The sequence below is a fragment of the Ranitomeya variabilis genome, chromosome 4 (genome assembly GCF_051348905.1).
Source record: "Ranitomeya variabilis isolate aRanVar5 chromosome 4, aRanVar5.hap1, whole genome shotgun sequence".
In the NCBI taxonomy this organism is placed as follows: domain Eukaryota; kingdom Metazoa; phylum Chordata; class Amphibia; order Anura; family Dendrobatidae; genus Ranitomeya; species Ranitomeya variabilis.
Window position 1 is genome coordinate 12,290,262 of NC_135235.1, and position 14,551 is coordinate 12,304,812.

General features: G+C 50.8%; 1 protein-coding gene across 1 annotated transcript in view; it reads right to left on the reverse strand.

Annotated features, from left to right (window-relative positions):
• Positions 1 to 7,928, reverse strand: part of PLEKHS1 (pleckstrin homology domain containing S1) — a 34,818-nt gene extending 26,890 nt beyond the window's left edge. The window contains exons 1-2 of the mRNA XM_077257956.1: positions 7,816 to 7,928; positions 404 to 454 (exon numbers count right to left, since the gene is read on the reverse strand). Of these exons, the coding sequence (XP_077114071.1) occupies positions 404 to 434 (31 nt within the window). The 5' untranslated portion in view covers positions 435 to 454; positions 7,816 to 7,928. The remainder of the gene's footprint in view (positions 1 to 403; positions 455 to 7,815) is intronic.
• Between the last annotated feature and the right edge of the window lie 6,623 nt (positions 7,929 to 14,551).

Sequence of the window (14,551 nt, forward strand, 5' to 3'; positions counted from 1 at the left end):
GTCTGTGATGATAATGAGATAACTGCGGAGACGTGGTTCATATTTACAGAACAGGATCTGTGACTCATTAGACTTTAGGATTTTATGTAAATAATTCTAAGTAGTGACGTAGAAAATAAAAGAAATCTGCAACATTCTGATAAACAGTAAATCATTTTGAGTCACTTTCCCTGTGAGGTCGCGGCCAGAAATAAGTTCTCGGTCTGTAGGAATGTGCGGAGCGACACTGAGGGCAAAAGTTTCCACTCAAACTGGTAAAACTTGTAGAACTGTGACCCCGTCACACAGTAATAGAGGCGCCGCCCCCCAACCTTCCTAGAAATGTCGGTGACACCGGACCGCCAGTCTCCTATACAGGACCCCATACTGGATATAGGGCATTGTGGGGTCCGGCTCCTCTTACCTGTGATGGAGATTCTCCTCCTGGGGATCATCGTGGACCAGGTCCCTCCGGCTGTGAAGAGAAAATGCCGTCAGTTATGGGATTCAGAAATCAGGGGCAGAGCTATAAGTGGTGACACCTGGGGGTGCAGCAATAGGGGGTGCAGATATAGCGGTGACACCTGGGGGTGCAGCAATAGGGGGTGCAGAGGTAGTGGTGACACCTGGGGGTGCAGCAATAGGGGGTGCAGATATAGCGGTGACACCTGGGGGTGCAGCAATAGGGGGTGCAGAGGTAGTGGTGACACCTGGGGGTGCAGCAATAGGGGGTGCAGAGGTAGTGGTGACACCTGGGGGTGCAGCAATAGGGGGTGCAGAGGTAGCGGTGACACCTAGGGGTGCAGAGGTAGTAGTGACACCTAGGGGTGCAGCAATAGGGGGTGCAGAGGTAGCGGTGACACCTAGGGGTGCAGCAATAGGGGGTGCAGAGGTAGTGGTGACACCTGGGGGTGCAGCAATAGGGGGTGCAGAGGTAGTGGTGACACCTGGGGGTGCAGCAATAGGGGGTGCAGAGGTAGTGGTGACACCTGGGGGTGCAGCAATAGGGGGTGCAGAGGTAGTGGTGACACCTGGGGGTGCAGAGGTAGTAGTGACACCTGGGGGTGCAGCAATAGGGGGTGCAGAGGTAGCGGTGACACCTAGGGGTGCAGAGGTAGTAGTGACACCTAGGGGTGCAGCAATAGGGGGTGCAGATATAGCGGTGACACCTAGGGGTGCAGCAATAGGGGGTGCAGATATAGCGGTGACACCTAGGGGTGCAGAGGTAGTAGTGACACCTAGGGGTGCAGCGATAGGGGGTGCAGATATAGCGGTGACACCTAGGGGTGCAGCAATAGGGGGTGCAGATATAGCGGTGACACCTAGGGGTGCAGAGGTAGTAGTGACACCTGGGGTTGCAGCAATAGGGGGTGCAGATATAGCGGTGACACCTAGGGGTGCCGCTATAGTGGGTGCAGAGGTAGCGGTGACACCCAGGGGTGCAGAGGTAGTGGGTGCAGAGGTAGCGGTGACACCCGGGGGTGCAGAGGTAGTAGTGTCACCTGGGGGTGCAGCAATAGGGGGTGCAGATATAGCGGTGACACCTAGGGGTGCCGCTATAGTGGGTGCAGAGGTAGCGGTGACACCCAGGGGTGCAGAGGTAGCGGTGACATCTATGGGTGCAGCAGTAGTGGGTGCAGAGGTAGCGGTGACTTTGACTTGAGAAGAGGAAATGATATGAACCAGTTTCAAGCTTAAACTCTGTGAACTTCACGCTCGGCCGATCAGGGTCCAACCAGTAAAGTGAGTCTTTCTCACTGGTGTAAACCAAACTACAGCACTGAGTTCCTCGAGCACTACAACCTCCATCCTGCTTCCAGGAACTTTGTGTCTTATGTAACTCGTCCACACAGGAAACCTCGCTGAGTCCTAGTGACTGATCTATGACACAATGATCCGAGCACAGAAATACCGAGAGAAGAAGAGAAAGAAAAGCCAAATAATAAGAATACAGAACTAGTGACCAAGAAATATTATAATAGTAAAAAGTTCTAAGTAATAAAAATAATATTGTCATAATGATAAAAATGGAGTGAAAATAGAAAATGTGAAATGAAATAAAATTATAATAAATAACAAATGAAAAAAACCCAATAATTCTCTATTTGCCTAAGATAGAAAACGACTGTTTCTTCCAGCCGATGTCAGCGCTGTGTCCAGACCCCTCACTGTACGGTGATCGGTGCGGATAGAGAACGTTCCGTCATCCACTTAGTAACAGTCAGAAGTGGTCGGTCGGTGTAATGTGGCGGCCGCCTTACATTATCCGATCTTACATTATCACACGCTGGAGACAGAATTCTCATAGGGAATTGCTATATATGCAGTTGCCTAGAACCGGACGTCTACATTGGTTCACACTTTGCCGCCATCAAACATCAGATTGAGAGACATGATTGAAAACAAAATCTACTAAAAAATAAAACCCCAAAGTCGAGGTCAATCAACTTCAAGTGTTAAAACTTCTTGTCCCCTAATGATAATTAAAGGGACGCATCACTTCTGTTCTTACCTCCTCTAGATTATGAGGAAGCTCCTCTGCACAGTTCTGCCCCCCCCACACTAATGCCTCCCCCCTGCACAGTAATGTCCCCCCTGCACAGTAATGTCCCCCCCGCACAGTAATGTCTCCCCCCCGCACAGTAATGCCTCCCCGCCGCACAGTAATGTCTCCCCCCCGCACAGTAATGCCTCCCCCCCGCACAGTAATGCCTCCCCCCCGCACAGTAATGCCTCCCCGCCGCACACTAATGCCTCCCCCTGCACACTAATGCCTCCCCCCGCACACTAATGCCTCCCCCCCGCACACTAATGCCTCCCCCCGCACACTAATGCCTTCCCCCCGCACACTAATGCCTTCCCCCCCGCACACTAATGCCTTCCCCCCCCACACTAATGCCTCCCCCCTGCACAGTAATGTCCCCCCGCACAGTAATGTCCCCCCTGCACAGTAATGTCCCCCCCGCACAGTAATGTCTATCCCCCGCACAGTAATGCCTCCCCGCCGCACAGTAATGCCTCCCCCCCGCACAGTAATGCCTCCCCCCCGCACAGTAATGCCTTCCCCCCGCACACTAATGCCTTCCCCCCGCACACTAATGCCTTCCCCCCCGCACACTAATGCCTTCCCCCCGCACACTAATGCCTCCCCGCAGCACAGTAATGTCCCCCCCACACACACACACACAGAAAAATATTTAGAATTGAGAGTCCTCAGTGGTTGATACCTTTTAATGGCTAACTGAAAAGATGGTAACAAATTGCAGCTTTCATCAGGCATAGACTAATAGAAATTCTGGAAAAAAAAAATACATATTTATGCACACTACCCCCTTTGATCAGGGGGTTGGACCAGATGACCCAGGAGGTCCCTTTGAACTCTTCCATTCTAGGATTCTATGAACACAGCACAGAACTGTTATCATGGGAGAGTGATGAACAGTTGTGTCCATAAATATTGGAACAGTTCCTAGATAAGGAGTGTGAATGTTTTATTGTCCTCTGATTGGGGTCTGGTTCTGTTGTGATGACCCCAAAGGTCTGAAGTGCAAATTCCTTAATTGATATAAAAAGACATAAATCCATGCGACACATTCATTCCTGCACTGAGTGTGTCAAAGATCGTCATCAGTTTATATTCCCAGACTCTTCTGTCTCTCTTAGATTTGAAGTTACCTTTTTACACAAGTAATTTCATGTCCATAATGTTATGATCAGACATACAAAAATGTTTGGCCACAGGTAGATCCATTCTTTTTTCTCTTATTGTGTGGCGATGAGAGTTCATCCTTGTTCTCAGTTTCTGCCCTGTCTCCCCCACATACAGACCCCCAGTTGGACATTTAGTACAAATAATTAGGTACACCACATTAGAAGTGACGCAGCTGAAAGTACCTGGGATCTTGTAGTCCTGATGTGAGTTGTGATCTTTATCTTGTCCGTGGTCATTATAAGTGGACAGGTTTTACATTTTTTCTGGTTGCAGGGAAAGGTTTCTGCAGCTGTTGGAGAGGACAGGGAGCTTCTGACAATGATGCTTCTTAGATTTGGGGGCTGCCTAAAACACAGTAGTGGGGGGTCTGGAGGATTGTAGTCTGGCATCTTTTTGTAGTAAAGGCTGTAATTTCCGTGCAGCTCCCCTTAGCACCTCCAGATTTGGATTGTAGGTAACTACTAGAGGCACCCGGTTATTTTCTTCTTTAGCTTTGTAATGTAGCAGGTGATTCCTTGATATTCTGGTGGCTCTGGTGATCTGGTTTTCAATTGTTCTTGGATGGTAGCCCTGATTCAGAAAGGTCTTTCTGAGGCGACCAAGGTGTTCATCCCTGTCCATTGGGTTGGAACATATACGATTGTATCTGATGGCTTGGCTGTAGACAATAGAGTTTTTTATGTGCTTTGGATGGAAACTGTCCCATTTAAAGTATGTTGGACGGTCGATTGGCTTCTGATACAGGGATCAGGGGCGCCGCTATCATGGGGCAAGTTGAGCCCTTTGCTTCAGGCGGAAGTCACTGAAAGACAGGGGGCGGCAGAGCGGCGGTCAGAACACCTGGTGCCGACTCTCCATAATCCCTGACATTTGCTGTCACTAGTGCGGTGCACGCGCCCCTGCTCACAACCCACAGTCTGCAATATCAGCCGGTCATCCCCACACCCGCAGAGCAGCACACCACATATTGGCTGCTCTGTGCTAACAGGACCTGTGATGAGGTCACAGGAGGGGAGGAGTCAGAGGTCACATGATCGGGACCTCCATGGATTGCAGGACTCTGCTGTGCTGGATGGTAAGTGTGTGTATGAGGTGTATGGAGCGGAGCTGAATGTGTATGAGGTGTATGGAGCGGAGCTGAATGTGTATGAGGTGTATGGAGCGGAGCTGTGTGTGTATTAGGTGTATGGAGGGGAGCCGTGTGTGTATGAGGTGTATGGAGGGGAGCCGTGTGTGTATGAGGTGTATGGAGGGGAGCCGTGAGTGTATGAGGTGTATGGAGGGGAGCCGTGTGTGTATGAGGTGTATGGAGGGGAGCCGTGTGTGTATGAGGTGTATGGAGCGGAGCTGTGTGAGTATGAGGTGTACGGAGCGGAGCTGAGTGTGTATGAGGTGTATGGAGCGGAGCTGTGTGAGTATGAGGTGTACGGAGCGGAGCTGAGTGTGTATGAGGTGTATGGAGCGGAGCTGTGAGTGTATGAGGTGTATGGAGGGGAGCCATGTGTGTATGAGGTGTATGGAGCGGAGCTGTGTGAGTATGAGGTGTATGGAGCGGAGCTGAATGTGTATGAGGTGTATGGAGCGGAGCTGTGTGTGTATGAGGTGTATGGAGGGGAGCTGTGTGAGTATGAGGTGTATGGAGCGGAGCTGTGTGTGTATGAGGTGTATGGAGCGGAGCTGTGTGAGTATGAGGTGTACGGAGCGGAGCTGAGTGTGTATGAGGTGTATGGAGCGGAGCTGTGTGAGTATGAGGTGTACGGAGCGGAGCTGAGTGTGTATGAGGTGTATGGAGCGGAGCTGTGAGTGTATGAGGTGTATGGAGGGGAGCCATGTGTGTATGAGGTGTATGGAGCGGAGCTGTGTGAGTATGAGGTGTATGGAGCGGAGCTGAATGTGTATGAGGTGTATGGAGCGGAGCTGTGTGTGTATGAGGTGTATGGAGGGGAGCCGTGTGTGTATGAGGTGTATGGAGGGGAGCCGTGTGTGTATGAGGTGTATGGAGGGGAGCCGTGTGTGTATGAGGTGTATGGAGCGGAGCTGTGTGAGTATGAGGTGTACGGAGCGGAGCTGAGTGTGTATGAGGTGTATGGAGCGGAGCTGTGTGTGTATGAGGTGTATGGAGGGGAGCCTTGTGTGTATGAGGTGTATGGAGCAGAGCCCGGTGTGTGCGAGGTGTATGGAGCATCATGCGTGGCCATTATACAGTATGGAGCATCATGTGTGGCCATTATACAGTATGAAGCACTGTGTGGCCATTATACAGTATGGAGCATCATGTGTGGCCATTATACAGTATGGAGCATCATGTGTGGCCATTATACAGTATGGAGCACTGTGTGGCCATTATACAGTATGGAGCACTGTGTGGCCATTATACAGTATGGAGCACTGTGTGGCCATTATACAGTATGGCGCATCATGTGTGGCCATTATACAGTATGGAGCATCATGTGTGGCCATTATACAGTATGAAGCATCATGTGTGGCCATTATACAGTATGGAGCATCATGTGTGGCCATTATACAGTATGGAGCATCATGTGTGGCCATTATACAGTATGGAGCACTGTGTGACCATTATACAGTATGAGCACTGTGTGGCCATTATACAGTATGGAGCACTGTGTGGCCATTATACAGTATGGAGCACTGTGTGGCCATTATACAGTATGGAGCACTGTGTGGCCATTATACAGTATGGAGCATCATGTGCGGTCATTATACAGTATGGAGCATCATGTGTGGCCATTATACAGTATGGAGCACTGTGTGGCCATTATACAGTATGGAGCACTGTGTGGCCATTATACAGTATGGAGCATCATGTGCGGTCATTATACAGTATGGAGCATCATGTGTGGCCATTATACAGTATGGAGCATCATGTGGGACTCATTATACAGTATGGAGCATCATGTTCAGTCATTATACAGTATGGAGCATCATGTGGGGCCATTATACAGTATGGAGCATCACGTGTGGCCATTATACAGTATTGAGCATCATGTGGGACTCATACTGTATGGAGCAATATATGGGGCTCATTATACTGTATGGAGCACTGTGGTGCCCAGAATACTGTATGGAGGACTATACTGTCTGATTTATGACCTATTGTAGAATGTACAATAGTTATCACTCATGTAATGTATGGGGGGACTATATATAAGGTGGGAGCCCTATAGGGGGGCTGTACTGTATATGTGTTTGGGGGGGGGGCACCGTTTTGAAGTTTGCTCAGGCAGCAGTGTGGCTAGGTTCACCCCTGACAGGGATGTCTCTGTTTCATTGTTCTGCAGCTTAATGATGGTGTCCAAAAAGTTAATTTCAGTGCAGGAGTAGTTGAGTGTCAAGTTGATGGTGGGATGAAATTGATTAAACTGTTCATGGAACGTCTAGAGCTGTGGCTCAGACTCCGTCCAGATGATTAAAATAGGGTTATCAACTGGCTAACATGGTACAAAGATATATACCCCCTGCACAGGGCATTGTGGCCGCACTGGAGCGTACCATATGCCACTATGGGGAAGCAGCCGGCTGCACTGTCATCTACTGTACAGACCATCCCAATGCCTGGAGCTGCCACAGACGCACTTAGCAGTGGCTGTTGGTGGAGGTTCACACTTGGAGTTTTTTTTACCAGCAGCAAAACCTGATCTCTTGGCAGGAAAGAAGCAAGTTTTCCTTGTTTTTTGTTTTTTTTCCTGCGTTTTTTATGTATTTTTTTGCTGTGGTTCGGGCATGCTAGATTTGTCTTTTGTGCATGCTGATAAAGTTTAGTATTGAAAAAAAAAAAAGTCCTATCCGAAAGATTGAGGTTTTACAAAAAATAAAACAAACAAAAAAAAACAATGTGTGAGTAGGGGATTTCTGAAAACTCATGGGCTTTGTTGGTCCTGTAAAATGCAGCTGAAAATTAGCATAAAAAACGCAGCAAAAACGCCCAGTGTGAACGTCGCCTTACCCAGAGAAAGAGATCAGAACCCTCATCATCCTCTGCTGTGGTCGGTCTGGGGAAGGTTAGTCTCCGACTCCCTGATCATTATGACAATGCCTTGTGGACAGGCTCTTCCTCGATCACCCGCTGTTAGCAGACCCCCCACCCCACATTGTCGGGTACTTACAGGTGCTGCAGGTGAGCTGCGTCCAGGTGAGCTGCGTCCAGGTGGGCTGCGTCCAGGTGAGCTATGTCCAGGTGCTGCAGGTGGGCTGCGTCCAGGTGAGCTGCGTACAGGTGCTGCAGGTGAGCTACGTACAGGTGGGCTGCGTACAGGTGCTGCAGGTGAGCTACGTACAGGTGGGCTGCGTACAGGTGCTGCAGGTGAGCTACGTACAGGTGGGCTGCGTACAGGTGCTGCAGGTGAGCTACGTACAGGTGAGCTACGTACAGGTGCTGCAGGTGAGCTGCGTACTGGTGCTGCAGGTGGGCTGCGTACAGGTGAGCTACGTACAGGTGGGCTGCGTACAGGTGCTGCAGGTGAGCTACGTACAGGTGGGCTGCATACAGGTGCTGCAGGTGAGCTACGTACAGGTGCTGCAGGTGGGCTGCGTACAGGTGAGCTACGTACAGGTGGGCTGCGTCCAGGTGCTACAGGTGAGCTGCGTACTGGTGCGCTACGTACAGGTGCTGCAGGTGAGCTGTATCCAGGTGAGCTGTATCCAGGTGTCGGCGCTCTCTCTGCAGCCTCGGCCTCGCTGCCTCCTATTTGTAAGAGCTCAGAGGCTGAAATCTGATCTGCCAGGAATTTTCCTCCTCCAGAACCTCGCAGGGTCCAGGGGATTTTTCTCTTTTTTGAGCCTGAGCCCCCTGTAGAGAGGGAAAATCCAAAATCTCCGCTTGCTGTGAGAGGACACCTTGAGCCTTTGGGAGGGATTTGGGCATCCGCCACTTCCTGGAGATCAGATACGTTTGACCGTATGTCGTGTACAAGGAAACGAGACAAGTGAAAAACAACGGCGGAGACCGAAAATACTAAACACAATAGGGAAAACTTAATACGAAGTGTTGAAAACTGTTACATTGTATCTGGAGAGCTTTGAAAGTTATTCATCTTATGGGGTCCATGTCCGGCCGCCATGGTGTAAGGTGGAGACACATGCCGAGCGAGTTGCCACAAATCATGGAGAAATCTCTTCTAATATACTGAAATTGTTACATTTCCGATGATCACATTGTATAAACGTAGAAATATTTACATATAGATATTTCATGGTTTTATAGCCGCTAGGGGGCGCTGTACGCAGTGTGTGATACTTCACAAGGTCTGGTATGTTTGGTGTCTGCTCTGAATGTCGATGCGCGGTTGTTTAATAATAGCACAGAAACATCAATCGTATAGATACAAACACTTTAGGAACGTTGGCTGAATATTCAACGCCAGCTTCTTAAAGGGTTATCCCCATCACCCCATCAGCAAGTTCTCACCCATCCATCTCTGTGGCATATGGAAATATTGTAACAGAAGAAATTAAAGCCAGACATCAGGACATTGCTGATAAAACAAGGATAAGAGGAAGAGAATAGGAACCATCCCTTTAATTGTCTGTTCCTCCGACTTGGCCTATGAGTAGTTTTTATAGTTCGCTTATCTGTTGCGATATCTCCACACTGAATGATGTTACATGTAGATACACAAGCATTCAGAATTACATTCCTCCCCCAATTGTAAATGTGGTTGTACGTGCTGTTGTGACCTGCTGCCCCTCTGGGTGTTGTAACCTGCTGCCCCTCTGGGTCTTGTGACCTGCTGCTGCTCTGGGTCTTGTGACCTGCTGCCCCTCTGGGTGTTATAACTTGCTGTATTTCTGTCTGTTATAACCTGCTGCCCCTCTTGCCGTTATAACCTGCTGCCCTTCTGAATGTTATAACCTGCTGCCTCTCTGGCTGTTATAACCTGCTGCCCCTCTGGCTGTTATGATCTGTTGCCCCTCTGGCTGTTGTGACCTGCTGCCCCTCTGGCTGTTATGACCTGCTGCCCCTATGGCTATTATAACCTGCTGCCCCTTTGGCTGTTATGATCTGCTGCCCCTCTGGCTGTTATGACCTGCTGCCCCTCTGGCTTTTATAATCGGCTGCCCCTCTGGCTGTTATGATCTGTTGCGCCTCTGGCTGTTATGATCTGTTGCCCCTCTGGCTGTTAGGATCTGCTTCCCCTCTGGCTGTTATGACCAGATGCCCCTCTGGCTGTTATTATCTGTTGCCCCTCTGGCTGTTATGATCTGTTGCCCCTCTGGCTGTTATGATCTGTTGCCCCTCTGGCTGTTATGATCTGTTGCCCCTCTGGCTGTTATGATCTGTTGCCCCTCTGGCTGTTATGACCGGCTGCCCCTCTGGCTGTTATGACCGGCTGCCCCTCTGGCTGTTATGATCTGTTGCCCCTCTGGCTGTTATGATCTGTTGCCCCTCTGGCTGTTATGATCTGTTGCCCCTCTGGCTGTTATGACCGGCTGGCCCTCTGGCTGTTATGACCGGCTGGCCCTCTGGCTGTTATGACCGGCTGGCCCTCTGGCTGTTATGACTGGCTGGCCCACTGGCTGTTATGATCGGCTGCCCCTCTGGCTGTTATGACCGGCTGCCCCTCTGGCTGTTATGACCGGCTGCCCCTCTGGCTGTTATGACCGGCTGCCCCTCTGGCTGTTATGACCGGCTGCCCCTCTGGCTGTTATGATCTGTTGCCCCTCTGGCTGTTATGACCGGCTGCCCCTCTGGCTGTTATGACCGGCTGCTCCTCTGGCTGTTATGACCGGTTGCCCCTTTGGCTTTTATGAGCGGCTGCCCCTCTGGCTGTTATGATGTGCTGCCCCTCTGGCTGTTATGACCGGTTGCCCCTCTGGCTGTTATGACCGGCTGCCCCTCTGGCTGTTATGACCGGCTGCCCCTCTGGCTGTTATGACCGGCTGCCCCTCTGGCTGTTATGACCGGCTGCCCCTCTGGCTGTTATGACCGGCTGCCCCTCTGGCTGTTATGACCGGCTGCCCCTCTGGCTGTTATGACCGGTTGCCCCTCTGGCTGTTATGATGTGCTGCCCCTCTGGCTGTTATGATGTGCTGCCCCTCTGGCTGTTATGACCGGTTGCCCCTCTGGCTTTTATGAGCGGCTGCCCCTCTGGCTGTTATGACCGGCTGCCCCTCTGGCTGTTATGACCGGCTGCCCCTCTGGCTGTTATGACCGGCTGCCCCTCTGGCTGTTATGACCGGCTGCCCCTCTGGCTGTTATGACCGGTTGCCCCTCTGGCTTTTATGAGCGGCTGCCCCTCTGGCTGTTATGATGTGCTGCCCCTCTGGCTGTTATGACCGGTTGCCCCTCTGGCTTTTATGAGCGGCTGCCCCTCTGGCTGTTATGATCCGGTCACAATACAGGGGGTATTCAGTTACAGTTCAGTGGTGCTAATGTCATGTTATACAGGAATAATTAATTACCTGTATGCTGGTAATAGATACGGTAGAGCGTCATTATCCACACGGTATTATTCACTTACGTCGGGGCGGTGGTCCTTCTGTCCAGTCATGGAGCAATGATGGTGATATTCACTCACAGTATAGGGCTCTTATCTAAGAAGAAAACAGCCGCACTCGATCAATGATACACCACAGCAGGATGAAATAATGGTGGTAATACGGGTACGCTTCAACGCTTCCAGGGTCTCTGTCAAACCTCACTGGAAAGTAGCTAGGCTAGTGTGATCATCTTAGGGGTAAAACCCCCTTAAGGGCTCAGCATGGGGGAAGAATGGCGAGTCCTGCGCCCTGTGGTGTTATAGGACCCCATTCTTCCCCCGTACTAAGCCCTTAAGGGGGTTTTACCCCTAAGATGATCACACTAGCCTAGCTACTTTCCAGTGAGGTTTGACAGAGACCCTGGAAGCGTTGAAACGTAACCGTATTACCACCATTATTTCATCCTGCTGCGGTGATTTCTGCACATGTAATAAACACAAAATAAATGTGCAAAGTTTATCATTGATTGAGTGATTTTGGGTTCTCCCAAGTTCTGCCAGCACCTCTTATTTGATCAGTACGGAGACCAAAGAGAAAAAGAGCGCAAGTAAAAGTGCACCCACAGCACATTCCATAAATGAGAAGGCTTTAATTAGACAGAATGCCAGAAGGACCATTACACATTGAATTACACATAGAAAAACAATTAAAACCATACAAAAAAAGACATACAAAACGAATGATGAGCAGGAGTATTCCTATAAGCATATCCTCATGTAATACGTATCCTCCATAGTAAACTTAACACAGGATAATAATTATAAAATGAATGGACCTACAGGAGGACTCCTGCATCTCCTGCTTATAGAAATATAATATTCTCAGTAAGTGGCAAAGCCACAACATTTCTTAGTAAATCACTTTTTTATTAACAGATCACAGAATGGCATTAGAGAATATTGAATCAGTTGTTAAAAGACAAGGAGAACGTTTCCAAACTACACAAGATGAACATCCCTAGTCCTCATCAAGGTCACTTCACAAACCAGTAACACGTCTGGTCCTAGTTACCCCCTGCAGTGTCACCGTGCCCGCTCTGCATATAGCCGCTTCGTCAGGGGAAGTCACCACAATCATGGTCAAGCCCCTATAAATAATAATAATAATCTTTATTTTTATATAGCGCTAGTGCAGCGCCCCAGAGTCCTGGTCGTTGCAGTAATGTCGCTCCACCGCTAAGGGGAGCTATGGTACGTCTGATTGTACTAAAGGAGATCACCTGACCAGGTATCACAGTCACACACTACACTTCACACTCCGGCCACCAGGGGGGGTGGTTCTATGTATTAGGCCACTCCTCACACTCTGGTAAAACTGGGGGCTGGATAGGAAGTTAGGGAGAAAGCAGCCCGGGAGAGTTCGGGAGAGGACCTGTCAGGGGTGGGATCCTGACAGCGGCCTAGCGAAAAGGACAGATCGTTACGGAGCCGTGCTTGAGTGATATAGCGGCAGGCTTCTTAGAAAGGTTTATTGTGGAGAAGTGAGAAGCGAGATCACAGTACAAAGGAGAATAGAACCAGTAGGATTCGTGCCTTAAGATCGTGGCAACATCCTTCTGAGGCGCATAGCTGGTGGCCGGGGCACCGAGGAAGTAACAGACTCTACGCATTACTTCGAATTACGGCAGGACAATTAACTTAAGGTTGGTTGTCTGACCCTTTTACACCTAACGAAGACACGGAGGCAATTGTGGTTGAGGGGCGTCTCTAGGGTCCCAGAATAACTGCAGGCCTACCCCGTCATATGGGTGCGTCCTATCCATATCATCTGGGGGACGGAGAGAGAACATTAGAAACAGACATAACAGTTGTGAGGACTATCCCGTGGTGCTTAGCAGGGAGGTACTACAACACCCAGGCGCTAGTAGGTAGGCACTGATTTCCACCTGCAAAGGGAACTCTGGATGTGCCTTCGGACCGACCGGTCTCAGCCAGCCCTGTTAGCAGTGCTCTGGATTGTGGATGCCGAAGCCTTCAGTAAAGAGGTAAAGAGACTGCAACCCTGTGTCCTCGTTATTCACCGCGACTTGCACCACGCACCACCATCACACCTTTCATTAGACGCCCCTTAGCAGGGTCACGGACCGCGTCAGGCCACCGTGACAACCCCAGGACCGAGACAGAGAGGCCCGGTATCGAGTACCCTGCGGCCCTGCATCTGGGGGCCGCTCCAACTTGGCGTCACGAACAGGATCTACTTAAGCCTGAAGAATCAGGTCATGTGTGCCTTGGGACTGTGTCTGAATTGTGCTTGAACCGTGATTTATTGCAAAGACTGTGTATAGTCGCTTGCCGCCAAAAGTGCCTGCCAAAATCCGCCATAGCTTCGTGGGCGGAGTCGACCGAAAAGAGCGCGGAGCGAAGAGACGCGGTGAGGTGCCGACCCCGGAAGAGGAACCCCCGACTTCCACCGGGTTAGCAGAGGGGAGGAGCGGCCATGTCTGATTCGGGAGAGGCGGCGGCCGCAGCTGCAGGGGCACCTCCAGGCCCCGCAGTAGACGTAGCTGCGGGCCTTGTATCACCGCCGGATGCCGCAGAGCTTGCCGCCCCCATCAGCCCGCTGGATGCCGCCGTGGCTACGGCAGCCATCATGCCCTTCTCCATGCCGTACCTACCTGGAGCAGTCTGGCTCCCGCGATACTCTGGAGAATCACATACATTAACTGACTTTAAAGAAGGGATCTGCAGCCTGCTCGAGTTTTATCCCTTGACGGAGCCTCAGAAAGTTCAAATGATAACCGGCCAACTCTTTGGAGCGGCACTGAGGGAAGTGAAGTCCTGGCCCACCGCGGACAAGAGGACTGCACAGCAGGTCTTTGCAAAGCTTAAAGCCACCTTTGACACCCGCACCGCTACGGAAATTAAATTGACGTTCTATGGGTGCAAGCAGAGGCCGCAGGATAGCTTACGGGACTATGCTCTTAATCTCCAGGAGGCGCTGCGGGCCATTAAGCAGAGTGACCCAAACAGCATGCAAGATGACGATAAACTCCTGAAAGAGCGGTTCATCAAGGGGCTCCTGTGCAGTCACCAAAGGGCCCAGCTACACTTCCTGGCCATGCAGAATCCAGACCTGACTTTTGCGCAATTCAAAGATAAAGCCATACAGGCGCTGCCGGAGCGACAGCCCAGCCGTGTCGTACTTCCCAGGCGCCAAGCCCTCACGTACCACCAGGAGGTGGCGCCAGAAGCCCCAATTGCCGCCGAGGCCGATGCCCAGATCCTGGAAGATGATTCCCCTGCAGGACTGCGCCTCCAGATGCAGGAGCTGACCAGGAGCGTTGCTGCCCTAGCCCGGACCGTCCAATCCCTGCAGGAGGCCCCCAAGGAAAAGATCCAGCTGGCTTCCAGACCGGAGGATGTC